We start from the raw sequence: 21,953 nt of genomic DNA, 5'->3' as shown, positions 1-21,953 counted from the left end.
GTTATCAACTAAATTTAATCTTCTTTAGAAATGACTTTGACTATCAATCCAAGGTTTCCCACCCAAAATTAACCTTAAAAAAACTTAACTCGTGATAATTCACATATGGGACTCTTATGCGGGTATATTTCATATTGGACAGTAACGAGTTGAAATTTTTTTTCGAAATTTCTAGAACAAACTATCTTTTTTAATTGTTTTATATTGAAGTCGTATGTCAAAAAGGACGAACTGTCGGGTTAGATGAAAAATGACGAAAATGCATATGGGACTGTTATGCGAGTGTGAGGGGCAGATTACCGGAAGTTAAAAATTAATTTTAATTGTTAATTTATTAAATAATTATTTATTAAAATAAATGGTATCAAACATATCAAATACAAAAATTAAATAGTATAAACAATACTTAAATAGCAATAGTTTTAAATCTAAATAACGTGAACCAATGATTTTGTATGTTCAAGTTAAACAAGTGCGAACTTTGAATCCTCGACAGCATCAATTCAGCGGGCGATTTTTGCCGAAAAATGTCATTTTAAAATGTGCTCATAACAAATTATGATTACGAAATTTGAGTATGAGTCTTCCATTATTGTAATGATTTTTGATTTTTTTTACTTTTTATACATGGATTGTTAACAGCAATTCTGATTTAATTTGAAACCTGAGCTTTGAATTAAATTTCGCATATTTAAGTTTGACAATAATGGAGAAAGATTTTATTTCCTCCCTCACACACAACTATAAAAATTGTTTACAGTTTTTGGCAACAAATCAGTTTGCTGATCCATCACGGCTATAAAACATGATGAAGTGTGAAAATCCTTATCACCTTTCTATCTGCTTGAGCAAAGTGTTAATTGTCACGGTTTTGATTCGGTCTTTATCGCTTTTTATTGAATTTTTTATGTTTTGTTCGAGTGGCGCCTTAAAGTACTAAGCGTTTTTTGTATGTTCAACACTACTATAGCTGATAAAATTTATTGCCAAAGCAGATAACATAAAAAAATGGTTGTTTGTTTACATTCCTTCTCTCTCTATCTTTCGCTCATGTTTTAACCATCGCGAACTGACCTAGAGCAACTTAGCGCGGTATGTAGTAGGAAACTAAGTGCTGAAGAAAGTGGTATTTCCAGTTCCATGACCACGGTCATCTTAACGGGTTTTGGCCCACATTCGTCTATTGAACCAAACTAACTAGGAACCAGTACCGGTAGAAGTACGATGCGCGACCCTTTTTTATTCTGATTTTTCTTCGTTTGCGCGGTAATTCTAGCATGCTTTTTCGATGAGTTGTATGGGCACAATTAGCATGTTTGAATAATATTCTGAGAACTTTTCATTTACAACAGAACAATTGAACACATAATGGTTTCTAAACAAATATAAAGAAAACATATTTTTAGGATTAATTTCAAATCGAACTTTTCATAAGAATGGGATATGTAAAAAAAACTTGTCCGATATCAGCAGAGGAAACGTAAACAACGTTATTACTCTTGCCTTAATCTGTTTCGAATGCGTCAGTTCAAGCAGTCAGATTTAACTATCGGTTCTGTTTTTAGAATATCTTTCAAGCAGTTGACAACATTTAGGAAAGACGAAGGGTTTAATACAACGGTTTTATGAAACTCCAACTTCAAGAAAATGTAGCGTCTGAAAACTACTTTTGGAAAGCCATATACAGTCAGTGACAAAAGTTAGAAACGAAGCAGATTTTTCACCATCATAATGCTAATATGCCTTATAAAATGGATGCTTAATGAAATAATATGTACTGACCGAGATTATTTGAGTCCTTTAAGTTGAAGTTATTTTTTGCAAAAGTTAATTAACAAAAGTGTTTTAATTTTAATCATCAGAATTTAAAAGGACAAAAATAAAACAAGTCAAAACAAACTGAAATAGCAAAAAATCTCAAATCATCCATCGAGTGTGACCGGTATGACCACTTTTATTCTCGAGTGCATGTGAGCGCCGCGACACCTATCTATAAAGGATTCTGGACTATATAGATAGAGCTCACTCTCAGGTCCCTTTGCTGCTATTTTCGATTTCCCCATTGTTCCTGAAAATTTTGTTTTTTGGCGGAACCTTGACTTGTCTCTAAAAATTCTCCATGGAGCTGAATTTTGACAATTTGGAGCTTTTTTAAGCATTTATGGATATTATACAGTACAACCACAAACCAAACTTTACTCCAATAATGAACTTCCTTGGAGGTGAAATAATCGGTTTACGATTCTATGCCGGATTGCATATGGTTACTTATAGTCGATATAAATAGGATATGAAAAATGTCCGTCATGTTTGCAAATTTATTATTATATAATATCCAATAGGATGAAAAATCCATAAAATGTTTTTCTTGTATCGCTTGAATGTAGTGGTCATGCATATCGTTTTGCTTGCGAGCTCGAGTTTTTATTCCTGTGCTTTTTCAATCATATCATCTTTAGTACAGTACACTTTTTAGAGCATTTTTAGCACAAAGATTTGCTAAATAGGCACTGGATTTTTGAAACATCTTCTATGGGTAGTTACTCTCGTACAAAATGAGCGATTTTCTCGGCTTCAATACCTTATCGGAAGGAGTTATCACGTGAAAAACCCAATTTCTTCAGGAATTGTAGGTCATGTTATAGAATTTTCGGACATTACATTTGGATCACCATTGAGTTGCTGTAGGATCAAAAGGCCTATCACAAAAGTTTACACTAAGATTTATTTTAAAGTTGGAAAAATCTTAGCTCTGAGGTTAAATGAGGTGAGACCTGAGATAATGGATCTGAGACCTGAGACCTGAGACTTTAGACCTGAGACCTGAGACCGGAGACCTGACACCTGAGATCTAAGACCTGAGACCTGAGACATCAGACCTGAAACCTGAGACCTGAAGCCTGAGATCTGAGACCTAATACCTGAGATCTGAGACCTGAGAGATGAGACTTGAGACCTGAGATCTGAGACCTTAGAACTGAGATTTCATAAAAACACCCCTCGTACCCAAATACATTCCCATGCCAAATTTGTATCCATTTGCTTGATTAGTTCAAGAGGTATGCAAAAATTGTATGGGAGCCCCTCTCTACCCTTTTTATGTTTCGACTGAAAGGAGTAAGAGGAGGGGGTGCCTAATAATCACAAAAACACTAAATCAAAGCAATCGAAAGATTCTTTTTAATTCAACCACGGTAAATGAAAAGTTCATATACCGGCATTTCGATACCAACTTACAACCTTCTTCAGTGAGCATTTTCGATTATCGAAAACTGAAGAAGGTAGTAAGTTGCTATAGAAATATCGGTATATGAACTTTTCATTTACCGTGGTTGAATTAAAAGGAATCTTTCGATTGCTTTGATTCAGTTGAATCATTCAACCAAGTAGGCTCACAACACAACAGAGCACAAAAACACTTTTTGTACTTGAATACCCTGCTATTCCTAGTTTGGTTTTATTTGATCAGTGTTCAAGTCACCCAAAACAAAATTTATGGAAGCTCCTTTCCCGCATCTTATCCGCCCACTGGAAATTGGGAGGGGTCTTAAATTGAAACATTTAACGTATTTATTCAATCACTTTCTCATGCCAAAATTGCTTGATAAGTTCTCAGGTTATTCAAAAAAATGTTTGGGGGACCTCCTCCTCCCTTCGTATTTCCTCACTGGAATGAATGTATCAAATAATCTTAGAAATATTTTTGGTATCCCAATATCCTAACCTGACAATTTCTGTTTTATTTTCTTGATTAGTTTTTGAGTTTGCAAAAATTTTTATGGGAGAACCCCTTGGCACTTAGTATCTCCCCATTCGGTACGATTCAAAATCTATCAGAATTAAAGGTCTAAGCTGATGCGATTTTAGGTAAGTTATTTTAAAAAAAAATATTCGAAATGATGATCCTTATTCTGTAAGAAATTTGTTTGAAAAAATTTTGAGCAGTTTAGATTGCAAACTCAAAATCAAAACTTTAGAAACACCAGAAAAAGAATGCGAATTGAAATTGCGCTTAAAACCTGAATTTAAAGCTTCGGACATGAGAATCAGAGCACAGAAATAGAATATAGGAATGAAGGATAATCGCCGCGATATATTGTTGTTGCATTTTATCGACATTTTTCGGCGAGTTTTACAAATTAAAAACGTTTTTTTACCACTTGTACAGACGTTTCGAGCTACTCTGGCATTCGCTCTTTTTTAGTGTACACTAAGGTATATTTTAAATTACAAATAAATACTACAATTACAATTTTTAATTTAAACTTACAAATTGCTGGCTTTCGTCTATACTAATCTGGGCTCAGTGTGTTTTATTTTGCGTTTACACTTGGGTGTCAGTGTCTGTGTTAATTTGGAAATGACGGGGCCGTATGATGTTTTATAATTACATGAATCTCGTTGTTTGTTTGCAACATTGTTGTCCCTTCTTAGTTTTATGTAGAAAGTTTCTGTAGTTATTCTTGCCTTGTATCTTGATACTCTTTCTAAAATTTTGGTGATTTCAAAATCGAAAATATGACTAGTTTCTAAGCAGTGTTTTGCTAAACCAGTGCTCATTTGATTCGTTGATACATTTGTTTGATGTTGTTTGATTCGTTTTTTTTTTAAACTGTCTAGTTTCACCACGAACGTATGATGTTTTACACTTTCCACATTTTATTTCGTATACCACATTAATGTTTTCATTTTTTGGAATTTAATCATTTGTTTTCGTGAAAATTAGTATAGACGAAAGCCAGTAATTTGTAAGATTAAATAAAAAAATGTAATTTTAGTATTTATTTGTAATTTAAAACAGGAACAGGAGCGAATGCCAGAGTAGATCGAAACGTCTGGACAACTGGTAAAAAAACGTTTTTAACTTGTAAAACTCGCGGAAAAATGTCGATAAAATACATCAACAGAAATAGTATATATCTAATATATAAAGATAAGTTGGACTATATATGTTTGTTTGTATGCACCTTATACAAATCCACACCGCTTAACCGATCAGCCTGAAATTTGGTACAATTATGTGTTTGGACCAGTGCTCAAAAAAGTCAAATTCATCTATCACAACACAGACTGAATCTGTTAAAAATTCTTTCTTCCCCATCTATTTGGACAGACAGCGAAAAAATATCAGGTTGGCCTAGACTAACTTTATGATGATTTTGAATATTTTTGTTTTATTCCATCATTCACTCGGCAGTCAGTCATTTCACGACTATCGTGACAGTATGAGAAGTGTGAATAGATTTCAAATGCTCAGTTTTTAAGTAAATTATTAAGTAGATCATCAACATGAAGAAATAAGATTAGAACAATAACACTTGAAAATTCTTAAAATTTCTTCTCAACTTTTAAAAAAAGTATAAAACGTTCTGGAATGTCCTTGTCTTGCTACATGCTCTTAGGAGATTTTTGAATACATATCCCAACAGAAAAGCAGAAAATAAACAACTCCTAGTATTTCTGAGTTCGAATTCTGTTTTTTTCCTGGAACAACTTTTATTCCAAATAGAAATATAATCAGAAAACAAATTTATTCCAGCCAATGCATGCTTCCAACAACAACAACAAACTAACCGACTTCACTGATTTCAGCATTTTTGTGACTGGGATTTTTTGGAGGATCACGGTCACGAATTAGAAATGAAGTGACTTTTTATCGACTATCAGTCAGAGATTGCTTTGTGAATGATCAGAGAAAATCTGGTTCAAAGTAAAATGTATACTGTGATTGAAAAATTATTTCACATTCATACTAGCATGTCAACAGTTTTGAACACTGGTTTGGACCATGGTTAGGTTTTAGTAATAGTTTTGAGCCCCTCCCACCTAAGAAAAGGGACCCTCCCATACAACTTTCGTTTTTATTCACACGAACTAAAAGTCATTGCACCCATTTTGCCAGCCGATTTTCGTTTCCTTTGGCGGGTTTGTTTTCACCATCACCATGGGCCGGGCATTAGAAACGAAGCAACAGCAAATCAAAGCCTGCTAATGATTAAAATATTTATAGCGAAGTTTTTGGCGGGCTTTTTTTCGTCTACTGTTCGTAGCACAGAGCACAAGTACGTGGTTCTTGGATGAAATAATAAGTCTACTTTTGGGATAAGAAAAACTTATCGCATGTTAGGAATAAATTGATTAGAATAGTGGTTTTCAAAGTTGTTCCAACCACCGCTGGAGGGCGTTGAGAGTCAACAAGAATACGCAGTAGGTGAAGTATAAATACAATGCATGATTCATCTTCATTATGGATTGGTTTCTTCAGTTGAATTACTATTTTGAAAACTAATGTTCCAGCTTATAGGAACCAACAGTTTTCATATTTTTGGAATTTCTCATAGGGAAAGAAATCATATTAAGGGTTGTGAGTTGAAGGCTGCAATCTCAATGCTTTGATTGTTGTGTCGGAATTTATTCAAATGGCAGGTCAGACAATCAAACGTGCATATTCTGAAAAAAGTTGAAACCAAATCCAACGCAACGCACTTTTTAGTAATTAAATCTGAAGTTGTTATTTCGAACACTTCAATTTCATTGGTCATTTTATAAATTTTGAGTGTTTGTTGATCATCAATGTTTTCAATTCTACCATCCAATTATGAGAAAACTAGAGAATACGAATGATTTCTAAGGATTTTTACATTGATCACTCTTCATGATAATCAATGGAATACCTAGTTGTGTCTAAAAAAAAGAAGAAAAATTGAAATGTAACTCAAATAAATTTTTCATAATATTATAAAACGGGTGATTTCGGTTCCAAACTTTTATGAAACTTTTAACATCTAAAACAACTTATCATTCTCATCATAAGTATAACTTAAATTTGAATATACCACTCTACGATAGATCATTCATTTTGATAAGAGGGATAGTACATATGTTTACAAGCCTAGGATATTGTATTTTCATTAGATAACACATGGACAAGCTGAAAAATTCATTGTTATCATTTGAAGATTTTATAAAAAGACTAAATCTACTCAAGCTTCCCAAAAAATAAAAGGTTGATAAGGTTGTCAAAATTTTTCCGGACGTATCCGGACCGAAAAAATCTGGGCAATTTTTTGGCACAATCCGCGTAGCTGATTTCAAAATGTTTAACCCAAAATCCGGGAAATAACCGAGCAAATTTGGTCCAAACCACGGAATTATTCAGTAGAAATCAAAAAGAAAACACTTTAAATATTTTTTCACCAAATCACATCAGCGGATGTATTTAAGACTCTGAAAACAAGTCAGGATAAAACTTGCTATAAAAAATTTTTGAACATTAAAATGGAAAACCGTAAAAACTCAATATAATTTTATGCTTTGTTTTACAAATAAAGTCAATTAATCCGGGTGAAATCCGGGCTTTTTCAAACAAAATCCGGTCAATCGGGCCGGACCGGATTTCCCTTAAATTTTGTGTCAAACATTCGGGCAAATCCGGATAAATCCGGACAATCTGGAAACCTTAGTTTGAAATGTTGTTCTTCATTCGATAAATAGGCGTTCAAGGGACATTATTTTAGCAAACTAACTATAAGTTTTTCAATAATGTTAAAACGATAAACTTTATTAAAAATCCAATCCAAACTTACAAAGCTTACATGGCAAAACATGGTCAAATTTTTTAAAATGATGAATAAAAAGCTTTCAAAATTTCGAAAAGTTAAATCAATTTTTATTTATCTTTTATGTGAGCCCGAGCAAGGCCGGGTAAATCAGCTAGTAAAATATAAAAAAAAAAAACATACACCGTCTTAAGCCAATTTAGTCTTTACAGACTGAATAAATGACGTGAACAACTTAAGATTAACATTTAACAGCCAGTACCGAGATGGGAATCGAACCCATGCCGGCAGTGGACCAGCGATTACCGATTTTACATCGTAAAATCAGATTTAAAAAGAAATCATAACTCAAATGAAAAATAAATTTCAAACTAGGTTACACATTACTCATAAATAAAAACGGTTCAGCTATATGATAATAATTGTTGATTATAGCTCATCTTAATTTAAATTCCTTTTCTAAATTTTCAATTAAAGGGTTTATAAAACAAATTCATCAATTCATCAAAGAAAGCCTATATTGACAATGTACAAGTTGGATAACGGGCGATTCTTTGAATGATCTCTAAGGAACTGATAAAAATAAAATTATGGATTTCCCAATTTAGTTGTAAATATTGAAAGCACGAAGCGCATGCCTACTGATTTTGGTAACATTGCCCATTAAAATTAAACTTTACAACTGCTTTAACTCATTTTTATGATTAATTAAAGATGATTTAAAATATAACAAATAGGTTAAACAGTGCAGGTTTTGAAATTTTCAATTTTAAGCTCTGGATTCTTTATCGCCGCTATTGGAATATTGGGTCCTGGAAAGGACAAAATGTATACAAATCTATGTTTTTCTCATAAAAAAATTGATTATTGGGATTATTGGGGAAGTTTAAACTTTCAAAAAACAAAAATTCATGATTGGAAAACAAAGGCAAACTTATTAAAAATATTACAAAAATTTCAAAAAGTTTTTCAGTCAAATTTATGAATAACATTTTACGGAAAAACCAGAAAAAACAAATTCTATAAAACCCGGTTAGTTAATATCAAAGTTAAAACAAAATAAGAAGATGAAAACATATTTTTTTTAACAATTGAGAAGGAAAATTTTTCAATAAAAACATCTTACCATTTCAAAAACTTATTTAAAAATTAAATTCATTATCTACTTTGGATTCAGGGCACCCAAATTAATCAAAATATGTTCTTTAATTCTTTGCACCTTGAAAAATTTGAATTTTGTTGTCTTGTGTATCAAAACCCTTTTGAATGTGAATTTCAGCATTGAAAAGAACAAGAAATAAAATGGTTTCTTGAAGAATATTTCGTCTAAGCTTAAAATTTCTAATGACACGATATTTTTTAAATAAAAAAGATTAGTAATAGTAATAAAGTAATGGGTATTAGGTTTTTTTTTACTATTATGAGTATTGAACACCTCTCACATGGCTTATAACTTGTTTAATTACAAAGTTATTTATCAATGCATGAATTTTGAAGTTAAAATGGTTGGTTTCGAATTGTTTTAGGTAAACTTCATAATAACAATTCATTCTTGAGGTACGGTTTTTGGGTATCAAGATTTGAGTTTGATTACAACAGATTTGTTGAATTGCAACTCTAAACTTACAATAAAAAGAGAAGTTCGATTTGTGAAGGTCATATACTTAGTGTCGTAAAACAAAATGTCTTTGGTCTGAAGTGATTCCGGATTAAATTTCGAGCCATTTTCTGACATGTTGGTTTACACTTATTTTTGGACATTTTTTGGGATCAAGAAATTTTCGGTTACTATAGTAAATTTATTTCTTGATAAAAAAATATTACTTTAAAATATTACTTCGGTTCAATCCCCCTCGTTCGCACGGCCTTGTTACAAAACGCACGATTATATTTATAAATGACATAATAATTGTTCTTCAAAGAGGATGATTGGCTAAAAACTAAAAAGGTACCATTATGATAGTTTTGATGTCAAAAGTAGTGCTGTAGTCGCATTTTTATCATGGCAAATTTAAGATTGCGAAGTGTCCGAGATATTTTTATCATAATCAATTGTTTGGATAGCATATTATTAAAGTTCTTTTTAATTTTTTTTGAGAGAAATTTAATGGAATTTGTGAAATAAAAATACAAATGCTCTCTCGTTTAAAAACAAATACAGAATCTGATTACGCAAAAATAAGGCAATTTTACCATATACAATAAGCATCTAGGGTGGTGGCACATTGCATTATGATCGGTAGAAGGCAGGGCAAAAACTACAACGTGTGATCAGAATGGAAATGGTTTAAAAATGAGCTTCTTCATCGTCTAGCACAGAAGAACAGACTTCTGCTTTTGTTATGAATTTCACTTAAAATTCCTAACGCATCGTTAGATTTAGCCAAACCCAATTCAGATGTCATAAGATCGATCTAAGCAAGATGACTTAAACAAGGTAAGATTTAAAATAAAGCGTTGGTAAATACTGTTATCAATATATTAGTTGTCTTTTTTTTTAACAAACTAGTCTTTTTTATTACCAGCTCATCAAGTCGCTTTCACCAGACGACTGCCTACATCATATCAGAACGTCAATCGATTCCGGTGGGCCTTTTTGGAAATTCCATCCCGAATAGAACAGACAGTTCGATTCATGAACCGGTATAGGCCAATTTGAACGGGTTTATCGGAAGAAGATCGAGCCGCTTCTATTGAAAATTAGCAAATTCGCATTTCGTTCAACACCGGACCAGACGATGATGAGATGATGATGATGATGCCGATGCCAATGTAGCTATTGTGACTGACCAGGATATAATTGGTCAATGATACGATGAAATGGAGTAGAAGAATCCCGGTGACAACCCGCTATGAATAATATCTCACAGATTGCTCAACATATCGCTAAGGCATATAAATTTTTCGATAATTTTTCGTGTTCTGAATTTTGCTCTTATTAGTTCGTTTTTTTTTATTTCTATATTAATATATTACGTGTCGTCCACATCTCATCATTAAATCGCTTTCATTTTATTTCAATATGTCCATTTGCATTCTTAATACTGTACCAAATGTGTCGTTTTTCAGATCCAATGGCTGACAATAGAACGATTCGACTTCCGACATGGTTCCTAAACAATGAGACAAAATCAGGTTATGGAAAATTCTTCGGTTGCGTTCTTGGCAGATCCTTAAGAAGATTTGGGATTTTTTTGGCTACTGACATTAACGGTTTGCAGTGACAAGTTGCAGAAGTTTTTTTTTTCTTTAAATCAATAAAGTATGAAGTAAAAAATCAAAAAAAAAAACTCAAATGTGCATAACATAAGTAAGCGTTAAAAAATGAAGAATCGTTGATAGTTACTTACGCAAAATTGACAACTTTATTAGTAAATTAGTAAAAAATAACTTGGATAGGCCATAACTCTTATTAGACTCAAAATAACGGCTGTGTTATTCGAATAAAAATGATATGTATTATTTCACTAGATCAATAATTGCTATTCTCATTTAAAACAAGTCACGCAGTAGGGAGTTAAATTCTAAAATCTTTTTTTAGATACCTTTAAAAAAATCCCAATAAAGTTTCCTTCCCAGTATTTCCCGGCCGTGAATTCCCTGGAATTAAAAAAATCGAGAATTCCCAAATCCCGGTGGCCGGTTAACACTTAATATGTCCCTGGAATTTCCCAATAAAAAGTGCTAAGTTCCTAGAAATGTGCATGATCGAAATTTGAAAAATGGATCAGATTGAGCAAGGAAACTGATTCTACTTTGACATATAGCTTAGACATTTAATTTGTTTTAAATTGTTTAATACATTAAATTTGATAAAAAATACTTTTTCGTTCGAAAACTTAGAGTAAAAATGAAAAACGAAAAACGAGTATGATACATTCTAGGTTGCAACGCTCATTATTTATAACTTCTCTTTCGTAAACTTTTGGCAGTAGCAAAATCATCGGCGAAGAAATGACAAATTTTGACACTATAAGGAAAGTTATGGTGGTGTTATCTGATGAGGGTCTTCAGATCTTCCCCAAAATTGGAAACTTGATTCATTTTAACGACATAAAAACACATGTATTTTTTAAGATTTCTAACGTTTTTATTTTTCAAGTTAGATGTGATCTGATTGTTTAGTAAATAAAATAAAACGATATTTCAAAGCTTCATTACTCTGTTATTTTTAATCGAAATCATAAAATAGTATACAGCAAAACGCATTGAAATTTTATCAGCTTTCCAAATAAAATATTTGAAAAAAATTATGTGATGACCTTGAAGATAAAACATTGTAAATAAGCTTTTAATGGTGTCTAAAAGTACAGTCTGTATCACTGAATATTCTGTAAAAATATCAATGTACAGCCCAATTTAGTATGCAACTTTCATCTCAAGACACCAATATCTGAGGCAATATTCTCTTCAAGAGTTATGCGATAATTACAGCAATTTTTTTTTTGTTTTCATAGTATGTACTATTGTACTATTTTATGATATCTATTGATAAATAACAGAGTTATGGAGCTTTGAAATATGCACTCTGTTGTGTTGTGAGCCTACTTGGTTGAATGATTCAACTGAATCAAAGCAATCGAAAGATTCCGTTTAATTCATCCACGGTACCATGGTTGAATTAAAAGGAATCTTTCGATTGCTTTGATTCAGTTTGAAATATGGTTTTATTTTATTTACAAAAAAAATCTAACCACATCTAATTCGAAAAATAAAAAAGTTAAGAATCTGAATCATGTGTGTTTAAGTCGTAAAATGAATCAAATTTTCGATTTTGGGGAAGATCTGAAGACCCCCGGCGCAAATTGTCAGATAATAAAAAAACACCCCTTATCTTAAAAATTTACGAGATTTGATGAATAACCTGAAGTGTAGCTAACCAACATCTATCAATAATGATCAATAATGATCATTTTCAATTGTATCACATTTTTGCAGCAAATTTCAGTCAAGTTTGTCGGTTAGAATACTTAGTTATTTGGTTTTGGGTTTTATAATTGCTAATTGAATTTTTGAGGCTTTGAAAAAATTTGTAATGTTTTGCAATTCTGCAACCTAAAAATTTAAACATACTTTAGAGAAAAGTAAAAATCGTCATTTTCATCCCGAGAAATCCTGGGAAAAGAATCGTCAGATTTCCCGATTCCCAGGAACGCTAAAATGTCCAAAAATGGACACTCTGAACCCAAAGAATAAATTTTTAAACGTTTTCTGCTTCATGCGATAATAGTTTTGAATTGATTAAATAAACTTTATTTTGCAATTTTTTATAAATCAGTTTTCAACTCACTTAACATTTAATGTTTTGAGCCTTAATTTCTCGTGGCTGATCCAGTGATAAAATATATCCACAATATCAAATGGATTTAAAAAAATATTTTTGAAATCAACCCTTTGTTCTAAAATAGTAGAGCTGCAAAAGTACTTGTTACGGAGAACTGACATGAAGCGAGAAAATTCGTCAAATATCACACAAATTGTGCAGCCAATGATTGAATTTGTTATAATTTGTGGCAATTTATTAGAGAAAATTAAGAGGTTTGAGTTCAAATGAGAGAAACCAGTGCTCAGAGAGAGTGAAAATGTGCTAGTTGTTGCAAATTGTTGCAATTTGTGAAGCAGTTGTGCAAAGAATTCTCTCTTGATTTCAATCCCTTCACTTGTTACATTCAGCGTTCCAAAAATAATAATAGTATTGTTTTTTGTCTTTATTAGAGAGACTTTCAGCCTTTTATAATAATAGTATTTGTTCACAAGACAAAAAGTTATTCTTTTAAACCTGTGTAATAAGTTGATGTTTAAATTTGGAAAAGAAAGGCGAATATTTTTTTCGAAACAGATAGCCGCCTGAAGCTAAAATCCATTTCTAAATACACTTTGTTATTGGAACCACAACGAAATCTATGCACTTGGTCCTGGCAAGTTTCGAATTTTTTATCCCACCTCTGAAGTTAGAATTGGGAAGGGTTTGTATAAAACATAAATCGACTTTTTCGTGAGATTCTTGAACATTCTATCAACGATTTGTGTTCTCGACCTCAAAGCTACAAAAAATTGAATCGTTTTCAACATTTTTCAACACAAGGAAAATTGGAAAGGTAACAACGATTTTTTTTAACAAAACACAACATCCGTGGACAGGACCGTAGGAAGAACCGAATCATGGGGGGGTTTTGGTGACGGATTTCTACCTATGATTTTTGCCCAACAATGTACGAATAAAAAAAATTAAAAAAAGGTATGTTTATAACTATAATTATTCATTTTTAAGTACTCAATAATAATTTTCGTATCAAATCATAACTTTAGAAAAGTGCTCCTTAACCTAAAGGGTGGCCTAAATTTTTATAATGAAACCTTAAGAAACAAAATATGGAATTTGATTCAATCGATGGTTAAAATCTTTGATTTAGTTTAAGAGTCTGGTAGATCAAACTTATTTCATTTCAGCATAAAATAAATTTTTTTGAGGGTAGCCTTCAATTTCTTTAGAAAAAACTTATTCTGTTGTTAAATCAAACAAGCCCAATCTTCCAAACTCTTTTGCAAATTCCTCCCAATACCTTAGATGAAAATAAATAAAATTAAAAAAAAAAAGTACGTGATAAATTTTTTTGGATTATTGATTTTTATAAGCCGAGTTTTAGAGCCTTCGTTCATGAATTTATTATTTAAATTTTGTAGTTTAATCTTGATTGATTATTATAATTATTTATTTTTAATTTGTATTGTGATTCTGAATTAAAATGTGAATCTAAATCTGAGTTTTCAATTTTGGATCTCCATTAAGAAGCTTTAAATGTTTAAATTTTGTGTAAGAATGAGGTTTAAAAACTTCAAATTTGAATATAAAACTAAATTCTACTTTTTCCATTTTAGGAAAATTGTCAAAATATAAAAAATTCATATAATTTGTGAAAAACCTGATTCAAATTTGATATGAGATGCAAAACTAAATTTGTACTGGGATTTCAAAGCAGCTTTTCATGTTCAGTTTCTTATAATTATTCGAACTGAAAATCAAGAATCTTTTTTCTGGATACAGAATCAGAAATACGAAAAAAGATATGAAAAAAGGGTTTATATAAGAAAATAAAATTTAAACCCTAATTTCTAGGAACAAGTGAGGAAATTTTTAAAAAAACTGTAGCAGAATTTGAACTTGGGATAGGTTTTTGAGGTTTGAACATTAGTTTTGAGTCTAGAGTGTTACTCTTGAATAACTTTACTCAAATATCATAATTTGATTATGAATTTAAAGTTTTGAGTAAAGAGTAGAATACCTTGCTTGCTTTTTTGAACCCTCATGGGGGAGGGGGCATTTCACCATTAGTTTTGCTGGTCGAACTACTATTTTGTAGTACATATTTGTTCGTTAAATATTTTTGTAGAACTTTGTTTAACTGGAAACTTAAAAAAATCGAGATGAGCTTCTATGTACATATTTTTTATGGCGTTTTTATTGGAAAGGGCGTCTATGTATATTGTATATGCATAAGTGAAAGATTCGTGATCAATAGATTTTAAGTGCTTAGAAAATTTAGTCTTGAGAAGATTTTTTTTTAAATAAATATGAAAAATTGCTCCGGCCCTCCAAGGCATTATTCGGCCCTGGGTTGCAGAACAAAAAGTTAAGATTCCTTCATATTCTTGGGAGAGCTCTTTTTTGAGCGGCTTCAAATTTTTTTTACCGCATGAAAAATAATTGTTATTTGCTGAAAACATGCATTTTCTAAATGAAAATGCAAATATTTTATACGATATTAGATATCAAATTTCTGTTTGCCTAGGTGACTGATTTTTATCCATAATTTTTGTCCAACAATACACGAATTAAAAAAATAAAATCAAATTATGCTTGTAGCTATATGATTATTTATTCTTAAGTACGTTTACATTATTAGTTTTCGTATCAAATCGTACTTTTAAAAAAATTGAAATTGAAAATATTTATAACCAAACCTTTAGCAACAAAATATGGAGTTCGTATTCATCGATGGTTAAAATCTTTCAAATTTGTTAAAGAGTCTGGTAGATCAAACTTATTTGATTTGAGCATAAAATTAGTTTTTTTAAGATAGCCTTAAATTTCTTTAAACAAAAACTTATTCTATGCTCAAATAAAACAAGCATAATCTTCCAAACTCTTTTACAAATTCAAAGATTTTAACCATCGATGAAAATAAATGAAATTTTTTCAAATAAAAATAAGAGAGATAAACATTTTTTGGATAAAATTTGCACAATGCAAACTTGAATCAAATTTATGATTTTAGGTTCAGATTTGGCTTCTAAAAAATTGCAATATAAATAATGATAAACAATACCCTGAGAAAATATTGATTTTTTTAAGGTGAAGATCAGATATGTTGATATGGAAGCAGCAAATACTTTTCATTAAATATCAATTGCATAGTGAAAATCGTGTTGGTGGGGCTTTTTTTTAAATGAAATTTACGTTTTTTTTTTTTCATAAAACAAATCCTAGAAAATTAACTAAAATTCTACTTAATATTTGTGATTTTCAGCTGAATTTGGTGTCACTAATTTTGATTAATAATTTACAACCTGGAATTTAAATTGACAAGCAAATTTTCAAGTTCATGATCTCTTGAATTCTTCAAAAATTTTATGTTGATTGTAAAACTCATTTATAAGCTAAATCTAATTCTGAATTTCGAATCTGCATTCTGAATCTGAATTCAAAAATTGAACTTTGAATCTGATTCCGAATTCTTATACAATTCTGAAATGTACAAAAAAAAGACGATTTCCGAATCATAATTCCAGATCAGAATTTTATAAGCCAAGTTTTAGTTTAGTTTAGCATTCATGAACCCATAATTATAGTTCTGTAGTTCTGGTTTTATCTTAACTCATTATGAAAATTCTTAATGTTGTAACCGCCGAACACTAGATAAAAAAAAAGAAAAAAAAGAGCAAAATTTTCAAAAAAAAAAAACATCCACACACTTATATGTAGTTTATCATCAAAATATAATTCGTTCACACATACAAAATCACAATTAAACATCTAATATAATCAAATCAAATCCACATCATTCTTACAAGTAATCTACGAGAAATGTGTACACATAAAATTCAACTGTTTTTAGTTAATTACGACCTCTACGATTGTAAAAATTCATTGAAATAGGTAAAGTACAAAAAAGTTAATCATCCAACAGAAAAATACAACATGAAACTATCATCATAACAGGTTAAAATCCGACAGAAATTCTCTTCACACAGTATACACTCAGGAACATATAGAATGTAATGCAAAGTAAGTGCAACACAAGAAAAATATTTGTAAAGTTTATAAAACAAAAATTATCAAAAATTATTATATATTTTACCTATCCCTTGAAGAAGGCCAAGATCAAAGGCCGAAACGTCGGGAAAATTGTTAAACTCTGTAATTTGGTTTCCTAAAGACTGAAATGCCAATTAGAAAATAAAGAAAACTATTATCAAGATATTGCAAATGCATATGATTTTCAAAAAACATGATTCAAATGTGATATGAAACAAGGTCCTTGGAGCCAAAGGGGTATAAGTGCATAAAAGCATACTTCGAGAAAACACGCTTTAAAGTTTTTGTGTTTGGCCATTTTCCATAAATTTTTCCTAAATTTTTATTTTTCTTTCGAACATAAAAGTATGAAAACAAAATTCTAGGAATCTGAAAAAATCATCATCTATAGTTTGAAATATGATGGATCGTTTGGCATCATTAACTCAAAATCGACCATTTTGTCACATATGCTCCTTTGATTCTGAGGCATTCAAATGCAAAACCAAAATTGGACCAGGATTTCTAAGCAGCGTTTCTTTTCTAATTCTTTATGATTATTCGAACTGAAAACAAAAGAATCCTAAACTGGATATAGAAGCCAAAAAAACGACTCCCAAAATCCCCTCCGTTCCTAAGGCCACATGCAAGCAGATGAATAACTTTTTAAAATTTAATTTTTTTTTTGGAAGGTGTAGCAAACCACACCGGGTCAGCTAGTAAGATATACGTAAGTATGCTGAAACTTGTTTTTACTCAAAAATGAATTCTGTCTCAGAAACAAATATGGTTAGAAAACATAAATTCACTGCAAAGTTTTTGTAAATCCATTGTATGGATATCAATGAGGATTTTTTCAAACATCTGAATAAATTTCAACAGAATTTTTTTTTTTTATAGAGATAAAGATAGAAAGAGATGGAGGAGAACTCCTGTCTAATGAGGTTAGTTTTAAAATGTTGATGTTGATTTTTATTTGGAAATTCTCAAATAAATTACTTTCCCTGCACAGCACATAGAATCAAGTTTATCAGGATGTGGACGGTTGTTTTGCTTTGGAAAACTATCTCATTGAATCAAGATCAAAATCATTTCTATCGCGGAATGCAAGAGAGTGGATAAACGAAGGTGTAGATGTAACGACAAATTTTGACTTACCAACAACTAAAGCTCTATATAATTATTTTTTAGATAAAATTCAAATAAAACCCGATATAGAAAATAAAATGTCAGTGGAATGGAAAAATGTGTGGGAAAATTTGAATTATAAACTCATTTCTTTCCAAGACCGCTCATTAGTTTATTCTTTTGTAAATGACTTGATACCAAATAAAAGAAAATTAGAAATGTACAATGTTGGTAATTTGAAATCAGTAATTTGTGAAAAATTTGGCTCCATAGATGATAATATGCATCGTTTAAAATCATGTAGAAATGCTAATGCGGTTTGGAAATGGTGCGAAAGTATAATAAATAATCGTCTAAAATAAAAAATCAATGACATTGAAAATATTTTAGAAAAAATTATTCCAAATAATTGTAAAAAACTTAAGGCAACATTATGGTTGGTAACGAAGGCGAGTTCATATAATTTGAGGGTGGCCGATCCTAGTTTGTATGTTTTTAAAAGAGAATTGAGGGAAGTGAGGTGGAATAACTGAAAGCAATTCAAAACGGAGTTTGTTGTGTTTTTAAATATTGTTGACCCAAGTTTAGAGTATGGCAGTTAGATATGAGTTAGGATAGGCTAGTTAGTTTACCATGTAATGTAAAAAAAAAATTTAGCTTTAAATGAAAAATTTAAAAAAAAATAATCATTTTATTGCTATCCTTTTTTTTAAAAAAATTTTGAAACTCAAACTCCCGATTTGTTTTTCAAATACTAATAAATCAAGCAAATTGTTCAATTTGGAAATTTGTCCCAATGTCTCAATTGTGAATTTCCAGAAATCCATACTGAATGCTCCCTTTAAATTCACAAAAAAAAATCTTTGTATCAACTTACGTTCCAAGAATGCTTTTTCTTTCGAATGGATTTGCAAAGCTACACTGCTCAGCAACATAATCCTTATAAGCCATCTCATTTTTTTTAAGTATTTTCACAGCCTTCACGATCACTGTAAATGCTTTAACAGCTTTTCTTGCGCTTTTCCACGCACGAATTTATTCAACCGAAAATTCGCGACACCACTTTCACGCACACCCGACAGATTGTTATGTCCCGTCAAGAACTTCCTCTCGAGTTCAGATCCCACCGCAGACTGACGACCCTGAAGACGTCTCGGTTAGATTTTCTGCAATATTCCTCCGGGAGATTCTCACACTTGTTTGTGGCTTTCTGCTGTCTCATCCCGTTGAGAGCAAATTTTCCGAGCTTTAGTTTTATTGACATTTTTTTTCAGCTCGCGAGACGCGATCAACGCGAGAAACCTGCCTGCAGAACAGCGGAAAAAGTTGTTTTTTCTTCTTTCTAAGCGCCAATTGATCCGCATCTATCAGCTGGTTGGAGGAATCAATCGGCATTTTAGCCAAACCGCAAAACTTGCAACTGGATGATCCGACAACTGATTAATTAAGAAGGAAGATGAGCAAAATCCGGACTAGGTGACAATTTGTCAGAATGATGTGGAAATGGAGATAATTGATCGTGGCTCATTGATTATGATATAACTAATTGGATTTATCAGCTGAAGCTAGATGCTAATGTTGTGAAATATCCTATTAAAATATAATGATTAAAATATTCATTAATTCAGTGAAAAAGAACGTTCATCAGCTTTTGATTTGTTATCCACAAGTTCATTCAACTAAGAAATCCGAATTATGAAAAAACCATCATTATAATAACAACAAGTATTTTGTGTTTCTAACTGAAATTCTGTAAAAAATTTTGAAACTAAGAATTTAGAAAAACAATCCCTAGTTATTTCATTTTTGGCTTATAACAATCTGTGTGAATACGTTTTTGAGGGGCTTCCATATGAGGATTCTAACATGTGTTTTTTTTTACCAAAAAACATAGAATACTGAATAATCTTTCTCTTCGATCCTCTCTAGACAGCATCTCAATTAAAGAGGCTCGAGACATTTCTTTTGAAAACCTGATTTTTTCATCCCCGACACGGAGAAATGTAAAAACTGGTTGACTCAAATCGGCACCGCTAGATTTTAGGGTTCGTCGCTTGTCTCATCATTGACGTCACTGGATTCTCGTCGGATGGCCGTTAAACGATGGATATTATTCCGATTCGAATATTAACCCGATTTGGCAGGAAGAGTTGGGAATTCCGGAATTCCGATATTTTCGAAAACAAAATTCGGGATTGAACACCTGAAGGGCTATTTTAATGCGCTGAGAATTATTCATGCAAATCAGACCGGTTCAAGAAGGGATTTTCGGTCGATGAATCAAAGAACTGTGAAACTTTGGTGTTGTAAAATAATAAAATTGGACTATTTTTAGAATTCGTTTGGCGTCAGCCTTAGAACAAAACTTCAGCTAGTAGTGAAATCGTATACAGTTTGAATTCTTCAAGGCTAGGAAAGTCAAAACTGTTTTTTGATTAAAAAGAATCTCTTCTGGGATAGTCCCCTTTTTCATGTGTTTATACTGAAAATTTTGTTTAAAACGTAAAACAATTATAAATCAAATTCATTAAAATATAGAGAGTAATTTTTTTCAAAATTCTTTTATGCATATATTTTTAACTTTTAAGGGAATAAAATGCTGAATAGCTTCATTAGTTACTTTTCGAAATTAACATAACTACATCCTTTAAAATGAAAAACTAAGTTATTTTCTTCAGTGTTTTCAGAACCAACTATAGATCTGGAACTATAGATCTAAAAAATAGAACTATTAGTCGGGTGGCCACACAAATGAAATTTTTGATTTCCCGCATTTTCTCAACTTTTTCCCGCATGGTCTCCCGGAATTCCCGATTCTCAAAAAAAAACATATCAGTCCTATTTAAAAGCTCTCTTTAACGTTTTCTACCTTTGACAAGATTTTAAATTAAAATTTTTAAATTAAACCCAAAATAATGGCATATAATAATTATTTTATTTTTTTAAAACTTATTCAAAACAGCATCACATAAATATATTCAAATCACAAAGAAGGCAATTTTTGAATCTTTTGTGCAACCATCATGTGTTTTATTTATTTAATAAAACCTCGTTTGAGTGTATTTTATAACCTTCGTAAAACCCTATGCCCTTCAAGAAAATGGATCGATGTTCAAGACGTGAACTCAGTTCGGAAACTGTTTTGATTTCACCGAGTGAATTTAGATCAGAAATAAGGTGATGTATTTCGATGCTACCAAAACATTCATTCATATTCATATTTTTTTCTCGATAACAACTGGAAACTGAAGTCTACAATTTTATCATTATTGAGTTGCTCGAAGTTACGAGTTTAATTTTTCAGCACACGCTTTGGGTGTTAGTTTCAAAATTTTAAAGTTATCCTGGAGCAATGGGTTTACTGAAATATATGCACTGAGTAGCTGAGCCAAAAAATCCCGATTTCTTGGAGGAATTACGACTTTTTCACGCATTTTCCCGTTGGATTTTATATCCTGACTTTTTCCCGCATTTCCCGATTTTTCCTAAATGAGTGGCCACCATATTTGGGAGAAAATAAAAATAAACTAGTGGAACCTAAAATAAACGATCTCACATCGCTTAAAACAAACTAACTTTTTTTTTAGGACTTTCACACCCAATTGAGATTCATGCTAATACCGTCAACTGGGTTAACATGCAACACTTTTCAACAAAACTTACATCTACGGATAATCATATCCTTTATGCAATATTTGAAGATTGGTCGAAAAATATTTTTACACCAACAGTATTGAAACAGGATGATTAAATCAGTAAAAAGTTTGTAGGCGATATCGTTAAGCTAATTCGTCATACTGGGTAAAGTTTTTTATGGCATCTAAAAATGTTAAAGTTTGTACATTTATTAATCGATTTTTTAAATTTTGAATGAAAATGAAATGCTGTGAAATATTAGCTTTTTATAAAGAAAATAATTTCATCACTAAATTACTAGATTATAATTTAGAATTCAGAAATCAAACTGCATA

General features: G+C 31.2%; 1 protein-coding gene across 1 annotated transcript in view; it reads right to left on the bottom strand.

Moving 5' to 3' along the window:
- The window catches only part of LOC129757593 (nose resistant to fluoxetine protein 6-like), a 54,358-nt gene extending 35,255 nt beyond the window's left edge, over positions 1-19,103 (bottom strand). The window contains exon 1 of the mRNA XM_055754865.1: positions 18,860-19,103. Within this exon, the coding sequence (XP_055610840.1) occupies positions 18,860-18,938 (79 nt within the window). The 5' untranslated portion in view covers positions 18,939-19,103. The remainder of the gene's footprint in view (positions 1-18,859) is intronic.
- Positions 19,104-21,953: the final 2,850 nt, after the last annotated feature.

The sequence above is a fragment of the Uranotaenia lowii genome, chromosome 3, assembly GCF_029784155.1.
Source record: "Uranotaenia lowii strain MFRU-FL chromosome 3, ASM2978415v1, whole genome shotgun sequence".
NCBI classification, from domain to species: Eukaryota; Metazoa; Arthropoda; class Insecta; order Diptera; family Culicidae; genus Uranotaenia; species Uranotaenia lowii.
Note: the sequence above shows the minus strand (reverse complement) of the source record. Positions and strands in the feature narration are given on the sequence as shown.